The 16,993-nt window shown below is 38.2% G+C and overlaps 1 protein-coding gene across 19 annotated transcripts in view; it reads left to right on the top strand.

Annotated features, from left to right (window-relative positions):
* Positions 1-15,658, top strand: part of SYNE1 (spectrin repeat containing nuclear envelope protein 1) — a 311,090-nt gene extending 295,432 nt beyond the window's left edge. For 17 of the 19 annotated variants that reach the window (XM_054822889.1, XM_054822893.1, XM_054822884.1 and 14 more), the window contains 8 exons: positions 409-535; positions 1,704-1,915; positions 3,450-3,650; positions 3,999-4,127; positions 4,501-4,713; positions 5,712-5,804; positions 7,640-7,698; positions 14,537-15,658. In XM_054822889.1, coding sequence (XP_054678864.1) covers positions 409-535; positions 1,704-1,915; positions 3,450-3,650; positions 3,999-4,127; positions 4,501-4,713; positions 5,712-5,804; positions 7,640-7,698; positions 14,537-14,777 — 1,275 coding nt within the window. In that variant the 3' untranslated portion in view covers positions 14,778-15,658. The remainder of the gene's footprint in view (positions 1-408; positions 536-1,703; positions 1,916-3,449; positions 3,651-3,998; positions 4,128-4,500; positions 4,714-5,711; positions 5,805-7,639; positions 7,699-14,536) is intronic. The other 2 variants (XM_054822896.1, XM_054822895.1) reach the window with 1 other exon arrangement.
* Positions 15,659-16,993: the final 1,335 nt, after the last annotated feature.

The following is a 16,993-nucleotide window of genomic DNA, read 5'->3' on the forward strand; positions in this document are numbered from 1 at the left end:
TTTTCAGAGAGGTTTTCTGGAAGAAAAATTTCTTTCTAAATCATTCAAGCAATTTCATTACTGACAGATTTGAAAGATTAGCTGCTTGGATGCATAGTAATAGTTACACACTTTTGTTTATTTTCTTTATCACATTTTCTAGTGTCTTTGCCATCCAGCACGATTTGGCACAGTGGCACTCAGTTATTTCTATTTAGTCTGAACTTATGCTTTAAGCTTTTGTTATTTCCATATACATTTCTTTGATAGGATCAGGACAGATTGTTAAAGTAACAATTTAGATTTTTATCTTCACACTTAGACCTACTTTTAGAAGATTTTGGAAGTTGCATTGTAATTTGTATTTTCCATGCAATTAGTCCTGTACAGTGCATATTGAGATGGGATTTTTTTTGTTTGTTAACACAGATGAAGCTACTAGGTGAGTGCAGTGGAAGCATAGACTCAGTAAGAAGGCTTGGATATAAACTGAAGGAGGAAGAAGAAAAATTATCTGGACTTATTAACCTGAACAGTACTGAAACACAAACAGCTGGTAAGTAACATTTAGTTCTTTCATGGAAAGCAATTATGAAAAGCAGCAAACATGCAAAGTTTTTCTGAATAAACACTTGGTATTATTTACTAACATATATATTTACACAACTGTGTTTGTCACCATTTTCTGTTTAACATCTCTTAATAGGAATAGTAAGGAATGATAGGTATTCCTTGTATATGCCCTGTAAAGAAATTAGGCATACAGGTGCATTTTAAGAACCCCTTCATATCGTGAGACATAACCTTAAGCCTTTAGGAAAGTCCCTGTGGATGCAATGCATTTTTGTTGAATGTTTTCTGGTGAAAAAAGGTTGCTTATGTTGCTGTACAAAACACATAAGTCAACATTCATTTATTCTAATAGTAGCTTTCACTTCTTATATTATCTGTCTGCAGTACAGAAATCTATATTCACCTGGTAGAAGTATTCGCCTGACCAATTTTAAGCATCAACTGTAGAACGGGAGGTGTTGCATTGTGAAAATATTGATTTGTTCTAGAGACTATAAAGGCAACATGTCCATTCTTACCTTGGCAAAATATGCTACCCATGCACTCTTTTTTTGGGGGGGGGGTTTGTCTTTTTTTTTTTTTACTTTTAAGTTGATGAAATGATACAACTTGTCCTTCTGCCGTAGCATTTCAAAATATCTGACAAGAAGAAATAGTCTCTAATTTATTTCTTTTTAGCACAGATATTTGTCCAATGCATCAGCAGTAGCTTAATCAAATGTAGTGAGGTGTGAGTATTAAATTGTGGTAGGTACAAATACCAACGCAAATACTAAAAAATATGTGGCTAGTTAGACATATTCAGATTCCTTATCCGGTTTGCATTTATGCTAATTTATGATGTCTTTATACCAGCATAACCTGTTTAGAGACCTACATGTGTTACCTTAATTCTGTTCGTACAATTCTGACATTAGAAAGTGGTAAAATTGCCTGCTGCCTGGAATCATCCAGATTCTTCATTCTTTCTCTCCAACATCAAGATCTTCAATCTAACTTAGTTTTCAGTGTGGTATTTTGTGGGTTAGGGGTTTTTTTGCTTTTATGGAGCATTTTTTTGTCCTCCACAGGATTCAACTGATGCAATTGTGTGCGTGGCTAGTTGCTTGGGGTTTTTTTGCTTTTATTGAATTTGGTGTTAATCATTCCAGGTGTAATTGACCGATGGGAATTAATCCAGGCTCAAGCTCTAAGCAAGGAGCTGAGGATGAAGCAGAACCTTCAACAATGGCAGCAGTTTAACTCCGACCTTAATAGCGTTTGGGCTTGGTTGGGAGAAACTGAAGAGGAACTGGAGAAGCTCCGCTGCCTTGATCTCAGCACTGACATACAGACTATTGAGCTCAGAATTAAAAAACTGAAAGTGAGTTTTATTTCTCTTTTCCATGAGTTACCTTGTAAACAGACCTGAGGGCAACAGGAATGTTGAAGAGGTTGCCAATAGCTGCAGCTGGTTTGCTCCATTCTGCACATAGAGGGCTGCTGCTGAAAACTGAGGTAACTGGGAAAGTGATTTTATGAATCACCTTTTGGCAGAAAAATGCACCACCGTCATTTACTATATAATCCAAATGAATTTTTGAAATAGTAATTCTGGGGCAATTCTGTAATTGCAGAATGCACAGACGATTCCTGATGTCAGCCAAGCTGATGAAAGAAAAAAAAAAAAAACCCACCAAAAAACCCCAAGTTAAATCAAATCTCTTCTAGTCAAGCTGGTAACAAAATAGCTACTTTAAAAGAAATGCCTCACTGGGACATACTGCTTTGTGTGGAAGAAGAAGAGAGTGCCCAAAGGGGCTGTAGCCTACCCATTGCCCTCACCACCACAACACAGGAAAAATTTGGTATCACTTTGCAACATTCCTGTTTCTTCTTCTGTCATCTCTGATGCATCAGGATCTGCATGCTACCTTTGTGTTCTCTCCTGGTTATTTTACAGCTATCAAGATCTGCAGATGTGATGGTATACAACTTCGCATTCAGTTGCTAGCATCTTATAAGCTTGGGTACAAAAATGTGGGAGCCAATGTCAAAATGCACTGTGCCCCATGCTAGGAATGAGGTGGACAGCTAGTAAAGCTGTTTCCGGCAGGGATCCATCTAAAGTGTATTAATGCTGATCTTCACTGGAATCCAAATATAGCTGCCATAAGTTCTACAAAGGTCACTGTGACATGGGGCTTTTAAATAAATGCTGTAAAGTAGGTGGAAAAGAGGGCATTTCATAAGAATACTGTTCTTATCTCACCCACTCTTGGAAAGCTCATTAGTGCCCTCCAAACCAAAAGAGGCGGGGTTTCTTTTGTGGCTTCCAATGTAAACAAATCAGAGTTTTTATACATGTCCTGCTTCTATAAATTGGAGTAAGTTGTTTATATTCTTTGTATGTTTTCTTTTCCCTCAGTAAAAGCTTTCATTTTAAAATACTGTTGACAGCATTTTCCACTTGAAAACATGTTGGTTTTTATGTTTATCAGCAAAACCGAGAAGTGAGGGCAAAAGTTTTATTATGAGCTACAGTACAATTGCCCTACATCTCTTTAAATTTTGTTGGTCCTGCTGTCTTTAAAATATCTGAAACATGAGCCAGATCTTTAAAATTCAGCTATGACTTCAGGCTTTTAAGACTTTACAAGTTTAATTGGCTTGTTCTAGTTTATGCTCACAGTAAAATTTTAGTAGATGTTAGAGTGAACATTTGCAGAGTCACAGAGTGAGCACAGAAATCTCATATCCAGAGTAAAGAGACTGTTACAGAAAGGTACCATTCTGCAGTTGCTGACGCCAAATCATTGCATTCTTGTGGTGCCTTCTCTACTTGGTTCTTCTGAAAGTCACATGTTTTACCGATTTCCATTCTTTCTTCCCCCGTCCCACTTTGTCTTATCATCAAGGAGCTGCAGAAAGCAATTGATAACCGCAAAGCCATCATCTTATCCATCAATCTGTGCAGCTCAGAGTTCACTCAGTCTGACAGCGAAGAGAGCAAGAAGCTTCAAGAGCGGCTGTCTCAGATGAATGTGCGCTGGGACCACGTATGCAATATGATCGAGGAGTGGCGCTGCTCACTGCAGGATGCATTAATGCAGTGCCAGGTCTGTCTTGTGCTTATTTTAAATTGTCAGCATCCAACATACCAAAAATGTAAACCATATCTTTATCTGGTGTGCACATTAGCCGGTCTGAAACTTGCCCATGCAAGCCAACATACAGCTTCAGCATGTATGTTCTGAAATATACACCTGCACTACTTGAAGCATGTATTTCCAAGCTCAAGATTTTCTAGATTTGTCATCTCTGGAATAGTATTCTGATATACTGTTGTATGCTTTCTTGTAAGTTATGTTATTTAGCCAGTAGGACCTATCACAGGATAAACTAAAAGCCTGAATTTGACTGGAATTTTCTGCCACGCTGTTAAAATCATCACTCATCACTTGTAGGATTTCCATGAAATGAGCCATGGTTTGCTGCTTTGGTTAGAGAATATTGACAGAAGAAAAAATGAGATTGTGCCCATTAATCCAAACCTGGACCCGGAAACACTGCAGGATCATCACAGACTTCTAATGGTAGGGCTATAATCACCCCTTTCTCTCCCAAAAGGCGTCATCAGAAAAACACCTAATCAGATTTATCTTCCTCTTGAGTGTGTTAGCATGCAACGTACAGTGCTAACCCAACTATGGTACCAGTGTCAGTAACTAACTTCACTTTGGTAGGGAACACTACTCACTTCCGTTAGTAGCATAACCTGTGATTTAAAATCTCAGGCAACTGCTAGGCTCCTGTCTCTCTTCCTGTCAGATTAGAATTTCTTATTGCTTCTCTTTTCTTTCCATTTCGTTAATTTCAAATGTCCAGTTTTGTGAGTTCTAGCTTTCTTCCTTTTTTTTTTTTTTTTAACTTCCATTAAAAAAAATCTGGGACTTGCCTTTGCAACAGCAAATCAGACGTGAACTGCTGGAGTCTCAGTTGAAGGTGGCATCACTGCAAGATATGTCCTGCCAGTTGCTAGTCAATGCTGAAGGCAAGGACTGTCTTGAGGCCAAAGAAAAGGTGCACGTCATTGGAAACAGACTGAAGCTCCTCTTGAAAGAGGTCACACGTCATATTAAAGACCTAGAGAAAATTCTAGACATTTCAAGTAGTCAGCTGGTAAGTCATGTCTTTTTATTCCTTGCTGATTGTTGGGCACGCGTTTCCCACTGTTTTGACTGTCTAATAGGTGCTGTCAGATGCACTGTTTCTGTTGTTTGCGATACTTACCAAGATGATACACACGTAATCCTGAATATCATGAAGTAATCTTACACTTCATAATGTAAACATCTCTTTTGTGATATGGTGGGGGGTTTTAATCCCGTAATTTTTTGCTATTTGGTGTAGCAATGAGTATTGAACTTCTTGGTTTGTTTATCCTGCCATTACTGATTCAGTCAGCTACAAAGTATATGAGATAATTATTCTGGTTGCAGCAATGGCAATTATAGTGTGTCAGTTGTCACTGGGAAGGAAGATAATGCTCACTCTGTTGAAGAGGAAAAAAAAGCATAAAATAAATTCTGTAATATGCTAACAAATCTCTCATAGTACCTCCTGAGCTTTGAGCTGTACTCCAAATATTTTCAAATTGTTACATGTCTCGGTATTTGAGAGGGAGTTATGCATACATCTTCACCAACAGTGGCAGGTATAAAGTAAAGATTTCAAGGTTCTCCTCTAGTTAACTTTTTTTAGTCTTGGATTAGCAGACTGCATAAGTCATGAGAACTCAGTTCTTCCTCCTTCTAGTGAATTTCTGCCTGTTTAAGTAAAATCTTGTTGGTACCAACCTCTTCTTGTAATTAAAGACCAATAAAGAGCAACTGTTTTTTTCCCCCGTATTGACTTTGGCAGAAAATATGTCACCTAAAGCAATTAAGTTTTAACTACCTGTTTGCTTTTCTTTTCCTTTAGGGCTAACAGAAAAAGCATGTAATCCCTTAGTGTTTCAAAATTTGATAACAAAATTTAACTGCTTCATTTTATTTGGTTTGGAAATAACTCTGCTGGGATTTCACTTGGGGTTTGGTTTGGTTTTTTTTTTTTTTTGAGTTTGCTTACCTGAACAGCTAGTTGCTGTATTTCTGAGCTCCGTTCCTTCTGAACTTTAGGAATTGTCCTCATGGTCTTCTGCTGATGAATTAGACACATCGGGCTCAGTGAGTCCTGTATCTGGAAGAAGCACTCCAAGCAGACAGAGAACGGTAATTTCATGTAATATATTTTCTGCTACATCCTGGATGGGAGCTCTAGATGTCTGTAGTAGCTCTAGCCAGCTGGAAGGCCCCCCCTTCTCACTTGATAGAAAAGGAAATGGCATAAACCAAGAACAAAACACAGCTGCTTTCCCCAACCCTGCTGCATATCCCATCCTGCATGAAATCAGAAGTGGTAAATACTATCTAAAACCAGGGCTGTCAGTGTGGTTGGTTTACCATGGTATGGCATGTCGTGTCTCTTGTATTTTGCTCTAGTGATGGCAGCACCCCGAAGTCTGGTCTTGTCTGGTATAATCAGTCCTCCATTTCTGTTTGGCCTTCTCTTCAGAGCTGCTTCATCAAGAATCTCAATAAGGTTTTTTTGTTATTTCTGATGAAGGTTGCAGATGGTCTTATTGAGACTTTGGATGAACGGCTAAGTAGAGCTGAAGGGCATAAAACAGTTTTCAAAACAGCTAGTTGCACAGGACCTAATCAACGGCTATGATGGCAACTCTGGAGTTGTCTATTTACATCGCTGGCACAAAATTCAAGACATATAGCAATACATGCCTAGTACTTAACACTTCCATACTCTGAGCCCAAAATGGAACTGCAATTATTTTGTCTTTTTCTGCAATTCTATTGGTTGATTACTTTGCTTTTTTCCTTAGTTCTGAAAACAATCAGGTTGGGTTTGGTTGATTTATTTTTTTTTTCCATTTGCACTTTTTTAAAGCCTCTGAGTTCTGTCTTGATAAATTTTATGGCTCTTGAAATTGATTATTTTGTTTATTTATTTATTTATGTTTACATTCACTAGTTTCTTTTTTAGATGCTAGTATGAGAATGTAAAGGAATACTGGCTTTTCAAAAGGAGAAAGAATATAAAACTTAACATTTTATTTCAGAGGTCAATGCTTTTATCTTTTAAATTTAAATAACTAATAAAAGGTCTGATATCACAGATCTAACTGGAGGATGCCTGACCATTACAGGAAATGGAGAAGTATTTTACCATAAAATCTTTGTCTAAAGAGTATGTAGAATTATAATAGGTTTCATCTTAACATTTTAATAAGCATTTGTCTATCTCTAATTTGTTAGTGTTTATGTACGTGACTACTCTTTTTCATTTTTGTCCGTAATATATAGCTAAGGTATATGATTCCTTGGGGTCTGGTTTTCAAACTTCCGGGTTTTGCACCCACAATTTTGGAGACTGAAGTGATGTTGTTTAGAATTTCAGTGCCAAATATACTGATGCTAAATAAATAAATACTAATACCAAAAATGCAATCAGAATTAGAATCATCTAACTGCATTAAATATTCCAGCAAATAGTTGTGAGTGCAGGAATGCACCTACAGTTATTTGGCCTTCAAAATTGTGGGGATATGGGGGTGGAGAAGAGGCCAGACTTGTCAAAGGAGGCCCTTGGACATTTTTTCCTTGAGCATATTAATTTTGCTTCATGTGCGTTTTGAATTACCTATATTTGCCTATATTGAAATTAATAAATTTTTTTTCTATTTCATATTACAAATTATTTGATCTAAATTTATAGTGATTTTTTTTAAAATCCAGAGCTACTGTTCATAAACATAATAATTAAACTGTTATTTTTGAGTTCACTGTGTATGTTCCAATCATTTCCATACTCAGCTAGGTGCAAAGAAAAGCCAGTTTCCTTGATTCATGGGTATTGATCACTTCATTTGATTTTTTTTTTGTTTGTTTGTTTCCTTTGCTGCACTTTTAATTTAGTTTCATCAGTAGCTTGTCTTTATTTGCCTGGACTGAACATTCTTCTTTCTTTACCCCCTGTTCATTGCAAACAGCCACGGGGCAAATGTAGTCTCTCACAGCCTGGACCCTCTGTCAGCAGTCCACATAGCAGGTACCTTATTCTCCTGGTTTCCGCACTCTGTTCTAGAACCCCAAGAGGATGATGAAAATTGACCGTGATTCCTCTCCGTCCGCACCCACTCCGTCAGGTGGCCAGGACTTGAACAAGTGAAAACTTCCCTTTTGTTAATAGTTTGGCAAAAGGGGCTCTCAATTACTTCAAATTCTTTGTTAAATAGAAATTCCAGGTAATCCTTGAACATCTACAGCTTTTGCTTCCCAGGAATGCCATGTAATTAACATTTCTTTTTCATACGCCTGATCAGGGTGAGTGTGTGTTTACACTCATGATATTTAATGATTATTTTATTTTGGCCTGATTTAACAGAAATGCCAGTGGGTTCATGGCAAACACTTTTTATCATCCTCTTTACCTCTAGATATTAAATTACGGCAGGTAATAGGCCAATACCATATTCTAGAATTCACAAAACCCACAGATCTGGATGAGACATACTAACATCCTTTTCCTTCTTTCTTTCTTGCTTTCTTGCTTTCTTTCTTTTTTTTTTTTTTTAATTCCCCCTGAAATGTTTTGTTCAGTTTGTGGGTTTTCAGTACTTAAGACTCAAAATTAAAAGTCAGAATTTGAGGGTTTTGAGACTTGGGGTCACTTTCTCTCCCCTCCTAAGACGACTGCAATATAACGTGCTAACATTGCCATGACTCTTGCCAAGTGCTTGCATCCGTGCATTGCTCTGGGAGCAGCACTGCCCCATCTCTGTCTGCCCAGTAGAGAGCAGGCTTGCAGCTACAGCTTTTTGCTTTCCATCTTGTCTCCAGCAACCTGTCATCTCTGCCGCTAACGGTGCTTCTGCATTCTTTGTTGTCGTCAGTGTGATGCGTGTACCTTCACTCTTTCACTGATCAGTTCACTAGCCTCTAGAGTTATGAAGTTAAAAAAAAAAAAAGTAACTGAGCAGGTCAATATGTACAAAGAGGACAACTTTTGCTATTTCGGCATCTTATGCATTGCAACACCTAAAACAATCAGAAAGTATAATGAAAGTATATTTGTTCTTATAGTTAAGTCCTAAATCTCATTTGTTCTATATATATTGAAAATTAACCAATTCATTTTTAAAACAACTCCTGTTAAAGTGAAAGATTTGATGATGGAAAGAAGACAACGCTAGATTTAATATAGTGATTGAGCAATAACCAAGCAGACAAAACAATACCTTAAGAGTATTATTTTTTTCATGAGCAAAATCAAGGCCTTATTCAGCAAAATTATTCTCAAATATAAACAAACTAAAGAATAGAACTACTTACCATGTAGATATTTACATAAACATTTCTTAAAGAATTACTTGGTATGTGTGGTTAGTGACTGCGAGTCAAGTGGCGTAGTTGCAAAACCACATGGCACAGCAGATAGAAGAGGTAGAGTATCTTTCGCTGCTTCCACTGGCACTAAGAAGCTGCCTTATTTTTAGGGCTTTTTTATTTTCTTTGAAACATAAGGAAACCACATAGAAAATGTGTGACATAAGTACACTCCACCTTTCTGTCTGATGGAGAAAGAGAATTAATTTTTCCAACTCCAGTCTGCTATGAAGCTTGGCGTTTTGTTTCTCTTAGAGAGTGGGAAAAGGGAGGAGTGGGGCTTTACTCTGCAGCCATTAACAGCTAGGAGGAACGGAGGATGTCTTCGGGAGATCAGCATGCTTGCACTAGCAATGTTGCACTCAAGAAACATACTGTGTGCGCTCTACCACTCTCTTGTATAGTCAGACCACTTCTGCCAACCTTTTGAGAAAGTTTCTGGTGGTAGGTGCGAGCCGCTGGCTCAGCGAGCAGCTAGCAGTGCTTGGCAGCTTTGAGATCAGCCTCTATTCTGGCAGCGGCATTGGTGCGGCACCTTTCAGATCAAGTCTTTCCAGCACTGTTTATTAACACATCTTGTAGCAGTACAACACAATGTTCAATTTGTCATTCAGACAAGCATGGAATACGAATGAGTCACTGCTGAATAGGAAACTTAATCAAATGCGCAAGCCAGACAGGTTGTGGTTGATGTATAATGTGGTTTTAACTGATAAAGCGGTACAAGCTGTCACTGTGTTCTTTAATATTTTGACATGCCTCTGATCAGAGTACTTTGTGTTTGATCTTGCACTGGATCAGCAAACTGTGTTAGAGTTTAGCATACAGGAGAACTCAAATCAATTTTAAAAGGTTTATCACATAGGACGGTGTGAAGGAAAGTTCATTTAAAAATTAGAGGGGCCGTGTTTTGTGTATAACAAGTGTGATGTCACCTTTTGCTGTGATAATGGGGAAGGCAAAGACAAGCATATATAGTATGATGTAAGCAAGGTACAAGCTGGAACTAGGCGTTACATTGTGGATTTAACTAAAGGCTCATTCAAGAGAGATTAGTAATCGTGTGCTAAGCGGGAAAAGCAAATCCAAGAAGCAACTCCTCTTTCTTCATCAGTTTAACAGAGGTGTCATAAATGCACACCTGGAGCTGTGCCTGTGGATTTTTTTGAAGTGATTAAAATGTTAAAAAGATTAAAATAGAGGTTCAGTTTGCTCTGGGGTGTTTACATTGTCTCTCTTGAGCAGCTCTATTCAAGTCTTGCTGCCACAGTGCCAACCTTGGCTCCTTGCTCTCCCCAAACCTCCCCAAATGACTCGTGGATATTTAAAGGTCACCTGCTGTTCCTGGAGCAGACCAGGCCACAGCACTCTCCGTGCCTTCGGCCACGAAATGGCAGTCATTGCCAGGCAGTAGCTCAAACACGAGGTTTGGGCTTGGCTTGTCGTGGTGGTTCTCCCAGTTATCTCCCGCACTCTCGCTTGGAGCTTGTTACTTAAACTTCATATTTAGCTGCCTTTGAAAGGGACATACTCATCTGCTTTACAGGGTAAGCCAAATCTGAGGTTGGGGTGATATGCTGAGAGCTAGGGAGAGAATCAAAGTCAGAACACAGCCAAACAAGGTCGCTCCTAAAGAGTCTCATACGCCACCAAGAAGAGTCATTGCCTGCTCTTGTGGGCAGAGCATCATGCCTGCTCCATCATAACTCCAGCAAAATAGAATTAGGGGGAACAAAAAAATCTATTGGAAGGTCATTATCAAATTTAATTTCTCTGAATATCTTTCTGTCTGCTCTGCACTATTTTATAGAGAGTAGTTTTTGTATCTCTCAGGTTTTCTATTGGTAAGCTTAGCTCTTTATTTCCTTCCTAGGAGAAATACTCCTTTTTTTTTTTTTTTTTTTTTGACTCCTTTAAGCTTGTGTAAATTTGAATTCATCTTTCAGAAGTATGTTAACCAAAATGATACAGACCGCTCCAGGTGAGATCTGACTAGTGCCTTATAGAACATCATTAAAACAACCCCTTTTCTCTTCTGGAAATCTTGAACTGAAATATATATTTTAAATTTATTTTGTTCCTTTTCACAGCTATTCACAAGCCACATTATTGATTTTGGCTATTCTGTGTCAAACAGCTCTAGATTCTCTTCATTATCTTCAGAGTGTGAACTTCCAAGTTTATAGCACAAGTTTTTATTGCTACCTTATGTACTATAATCTTAAACTCCTTAAGCTACTTCTTAAACCTATTGGATTCACCTGCTTTTTTCTATGCAAGAAGCCAATCCTATGTTGTGTTTGCAAAGACTTCCAACTTCTGTCATCATACAGATGAAATTTGCTATACTTATATTTTGTGTCAGTCTTTTCATAAAGATATTAAATCAAGACTCATCCTTGATTAATTCCAGTAATAACATCCTACTCGCCCAGCAGTGCCTCTTTCAATGTAAGCCTGTTGTCTGCATACCATTCGTCACTTCCCCATTAAACTCACTTTATTTATTCCTATGAACTTTGCTTGAATGATAAATTCTTCTGTTATACTCTTTCAGATGTTTACTGCAATACAGATAGATTACTTCAACCATATTTTCCTTGGGGGAAAAAAAAAAAGTCATCTTTAAAAGAAGGTATTCATCTGAGCTGAAATTAAAGTTCACTTTGCCCATCCGATCTATAGCCTGGTAAATTAGCCTCTCCTCTCTTGAAATGCTTAGGAAATAGTTCCAATTTCAGTGATATTACAAACTCCCAAAGTAAGGGTAACTATTGCTTGCACTTCTTAGGTTAATTTATGAGATTTCTGGACATGAAGAAGCTTACTGTTGGCCAGGTCTGCAGCTGTGCCTTCTCCTTTTATCTAGTTAGTAAGAATTGTGTATGGAGCAAGTCGAAGATGGCCTTACTTCCTTCCCTCCTCAAACAGGCGCCAGTGTAACAAATGGTGGAGCAGTCAGAAGAGAGATAGCTAAAGATGCAAGCTCAAGAAAAAGAAATTACATTTTTCTCCAGAATGGTATACAGTACTTCTCCCTTCTCCTGCTGGAGTAAATAGGAGTTCTGGCCCTTATGAGTAGTGAGCCTTTTTTATTAACAATGTATATTTTTATCCCTCTCTCCTTAACAAATCCATTAAACACTCTGAGCTATGCCATTTTTCAGCCAATTATGCAGATTACAGAGGCATACCTGCCATAGACACAGGCAGTACAGCACTTGAACTTTTTAGAACTCCCCCTCTGAAGATGTTTTCATAATGTTTCATTATTTGCTTGTTTAATTGTTTCCATGCAGTATTAGAAACTGTTCTTCAACACCCTGCTTCACTGCAGAAAGAGTGTTTTGAAACACTTTGCCAAGAACTGTTTTAATTTTTGAAAGAAAGTTTATGTTCCTTGACAAGATCAGCCATACAGCTTACACTCTTTTTTGGTAAAACATAAAGCAAAAAGTGCTGGATTGTGCTATCAAACCCATAGGAGAAGAAAAGAAAAATTAGATGCTAACTTTGCCCGCTGTCTTTTGATTCCGCTTTTTGGAAATTCCCCTTCTGATACCCAGTGTTGCCCCAGAGTAACTCTGAGTCAGTGAAGAAAATTCAGACTTTGCTAATTATCAAGCAGGAGTTACCAGCTGCAGAAATATGGCCTTTTATGATTGGGATTAACAACATTTGTACAATGAGAGCCTTGTAAATAGGTAGACTGTGCCATCAAATGCTTGGAAGGTAATTAAGCACTCCTTGTTCCCTTTGTTCCTACCTCAGTCCATTAGTTTTCTGTCTTGGCATTCTCCGACAGTACGAGTCCTGATCTAATTGAACTTTAATATGGAATGCTCTGATGCTGTTAAATGTGCCATATCCTTTTAATATGTTCTTTATAATACATGATCTTACATTATACATTAAGCAGCTTTCCATCCGGGCTACAATAACGTGGATTCAAACAACATGCAATCTGATGTTTCAATCATCATTCCTTCCTGGGATATTTAGGTCAAGTTAATCATTTAGCATACTTGAGTGTTTATGTATCTGTTGGTCATCTAAACTTTACCAAACCTGTATGGCTTTCTTGAAGTCTTTGTAGTGGGATGGTACACATACACGAACAACATAATAAAAATAGTCTAAAGCATAGAAAGAATTCTTTTCTGAACATGTGGGAAGGATACCCTTGCCAAGCCTGGCATAGTTTTGAAGATCATACTTTGCTTTTTTGCATGCTTTCTCACACAGATTCAGATTTATCTGGGAGATAGGATCAAAAGGACAAGGGGGAGGCAAGGAGAGACACTAAGGAACCATCACCCCCTACTTGCTTCACTGGGGAGCATTTGACCTCAACCAACAAGCCTGATCTCCCACACCTTCAAGTTGAGACTAAATTCGTCCTTATGAGCATTTTTATCTCTTAAACCCTAGCAAACCATAGATTTTCTGCGGCTTCCTAATCATAGCAGCCACGTGGATGTTTTATAGCAACATGTCTAAGACAAAATTCATGACCTAATGTCTTAATGGAAGAGTTCTTGAAGCAAATTATTTGAAGGCTCTAAGTTCTTCTATTTTTGGCTAGTGCTAAAATACAATACTTTCCCATGCCATTTAATTAGCACACTGAGACCATCAGATTTTAACTTGCATAATGACTCTTTTCAGTCATGCACTTATCTGAAAACCTGTCATCCACATATTAGAACTTTGACAGTTTCAGTCAAAAAGGAACATGTGAAATCTATGTCTTTTTTCTTTATTAAAAAACAGATTGGATTTTTGTGCTTAACTTGCAGTGTCCCTTTGGAAATGTTTGCGTTGGGTCTCTCCTCTTTCATAGACATGCGGTAGATATGTGCCATTTCAGGTCAGATCCATAGACACAAGGGAGAAAATCACTCGGAAGATGATGGTGTCAAGTCAGCTGAGCAAATAGATTTTAACTGCTGATTCAGTGCAAGATTCAAAATACAATGTATTTTGTAGAAAATGAGTCCCCATTGCCTGCATATTTGTGTATTAATTAATTGAAGATTGATGTAACTGAATCTTAATGCATGATACCCTTGTGGATACTATATACAGAAATGAATGTAGAAACTTCTGCAAACCGAATGCAACTTCAATTTTAAATGAGGAGGCTTCCTTTTTAGACAGTGTGCATTGAACACATGTGACAGGTATGGCACACCTTTTATTTTCCCCTTCTCAAGAGCACAATGCTTTAAGTGGAGAGTCTTCCCCATAATTGACAAAGGGGCTGTGGGGTCATAAAGCCCATTCTATTGTGATCGTTTGGTGTTTTCCTACTCAGTCTAGAAACAGGGGTCTCTTAAGAGTGTTGGGGAAATAGCGTGTTCAGTGAAAAACACCTCTGCAGTTGTCAGTCAAAGTCTGTACAAATTGTAAACCAGCCTTCAGGGAAGGCTCAGTGCCCAAGGTCAACCTCTGCTGCAGTAATGTTTTAGTGTATTCACCTGTCCATCCTCTTTTCTCAGGTCCACAAGAGGTGGCTCAGGTTCCTCCCCTTCTGAGGCCGGGCCAGCGTGGCGGCGCCCATCCTTCTTCCTCAGAGTCCTCAGAGCTGCTCTGCCACTTCAGCTCCTCTTGCTGCTCCTGATCGGGCTGGCTTGCCTGGTGCCAATGACCGAGGAGGACTATAGCTGTACTATGGCCAACAACTTTGCCCGCTCTTTCCACCCCATGCTAAAATACATGAATGGTCCACCTCCATTATGAAGGAGACCCGTGAGACAGTGGGTAACCCTGCTGGAGTGCTAGCTGGAAGGCAGGATGGTTTTAAAGAGTGACACAATTCAGTGTGGCAGCTTTACCTACCTGCTGTAGCCACCGCTGTGTCCATATCATTCTCTGCTGGCGCTCAGCTAGTAACGCGTCAGTATATCAGTATCAAACTGCACAACGTATTACCTGAGTAGCATTGTTTCAATACTCGCATCCTGGGTACTAAGGAGGATGTGACATGTGTGAGGGAAATATCCTTCTGTCCAGCATTCTGGATCTTTTAGCCACTTTATATCCAGGTCGTTGCCCTGTACTATGCATAGCCAAGGACTTGATACTGTAGATCCTTTCCTGTGTGCTGCTCTAAATGAGCCATTAACCAGTCTTTGTTAAATACCCTCTCAGTATCTACAGTATACAAAATAACTAATGCTAAAGAAATTTTAGAGCATTTGTAACATACAATTTTAAAGGATCTTGTATGGTAATGTATTATTCCCCGTGGTTTCTGTTTCGGGCATGGTGTTCTAACTTTTGCTTTGGATGCACAAGGTGTAAATCTCAGAAGCACTTTTTTAAGGTTTAAAAAAATGGATGTAATAAATAAGATCGTAAAAGGTTTTATGAGGAAAAATGTTGAATGTCAAGTTGAAAAACAAAGAACATATTTATGTATGTACAGTTTGCTAAGCCAAGTTTTGTTTGTATTGATTTCTTTGCATTTATTATAGATACCATAAAATATTTTGTCTACGTGCTTTTTAATGACAACTATGGAAACCTCTAAGTTTAGAATGAGATATGTATGGTATAAAAAAATTAGAAGACGTACATATGCTGCACTTCTAAAAAGAATTAAAAAATGCTGTAACAAATTAACGGTATTAGGTATATGTTTGAATGAGAAGATCTGGAAACTTGACAAATGATAAAATACATGGGAAACTATCACGTTAGAAGTTGTGCTAGTATTGAAAGCTGGCTGTATTTTGAATTAATGATTGGTCATTTCAGGGTTTTTTTTCCCAAGCTGCTTCTTGAAGTTCATTCTCACTCATGTGTTGTTTGTGTGTGTGTTTATGTATGCACTCATGTCCAACCTTTGTCAATTGAGGTTGTACCAGTCCACACTGAAGCAGATTTTTTTTCCTGTGGGTGTACTGGAAACTTCTTAATATTCTCCATAGTAGCTTAATACCAAGGTAGATGTTCATGCTTTACCAATAGTTAGTCTAGTTGAATATGCCCAAACCAGAAGCATAAATAGCAGAAAAACAGAACAAACTGAAAACTCGTAAATTTTCTAGAAATATTGCAGAAAACTTGCAATCTGAGCAGCAGCAGACACTTTTCCCAGCTTATCAGTCAGAACCGACGAAAACAGGATTCTTTTCCATTTTGGAATAAAAAAGATCGTGGCTCTAAGTTACTGCTCTTTAATAAGTTTGGGGGGTTTTTAAGCCATGACACACAATGTGAATTTTTCCTGTGATTTAAATGTCTTTACTTTTAGAATTTGTTGGCCTACATAACAGAAATGAAAAAGCCAGGCAAAAATACAAGCACATTAATTGCTGTTACACAGGATGACTTTTCTGGGATGTCATCATTGGAGCTGGTATGAGGGGAGGGTGGTCAGAGTTAGAGTACCACAAACTGAACTCCAGCATTTGGAGAAGCCAAAATAAAACTTCCTTTCCAGGCAAGTGTAACGTTAACAGTTTCCTGAAAAGGATTTTGTATGTCAACAAAGTATCTTCAATGTCTGAGACCCAGACTTGGACTGACACAAGTATGTATACTTTTCAAGGCTTAGTTTCCTTCACTGGTATTGAGAATTTACGCTAGGCTAGGTAGGTATCCACAATCACTGATTCTGAGCAGACAAAGATAAGGAACACACTTTTGGGGTACAAGGATGAGCTGTTACTTACAACAGGCCTGATAGATTCCATAAAATTGACCCCTCCTCTCTTTTCTGATATCATTCTCTTTGGTGACATAATTTAGTCAATGGTAATCAGTGCACCTACACAAATAATTTGGTAGTTTGCTCAGACCTGTTAGTCCAGATCTCTGCATGCTTTAGACATCCTTTCATCAACCTGTCCCTGGCTTTGGTCGTTAATTTTTTGTTGAAAGATATTTTTTGTTTTCATTTAAAAAACAAACATTGTAAAGAGTAAAAGACTAATTTAGTGAGAAATAAG

This window comes from Grus americana, chromosome 3 (assembly GCF_028858705.1).
Source record: "Grus americana isolate bGruAme1 chromosome 3, bGruAme1.mat, whole genome shotgun sequence".
NCBI classification, from domain to species: Eukaryota; Metazoa; Chordata; class Aves; order Gruiformes; family Gruidae; genus Grus; species Grus americana.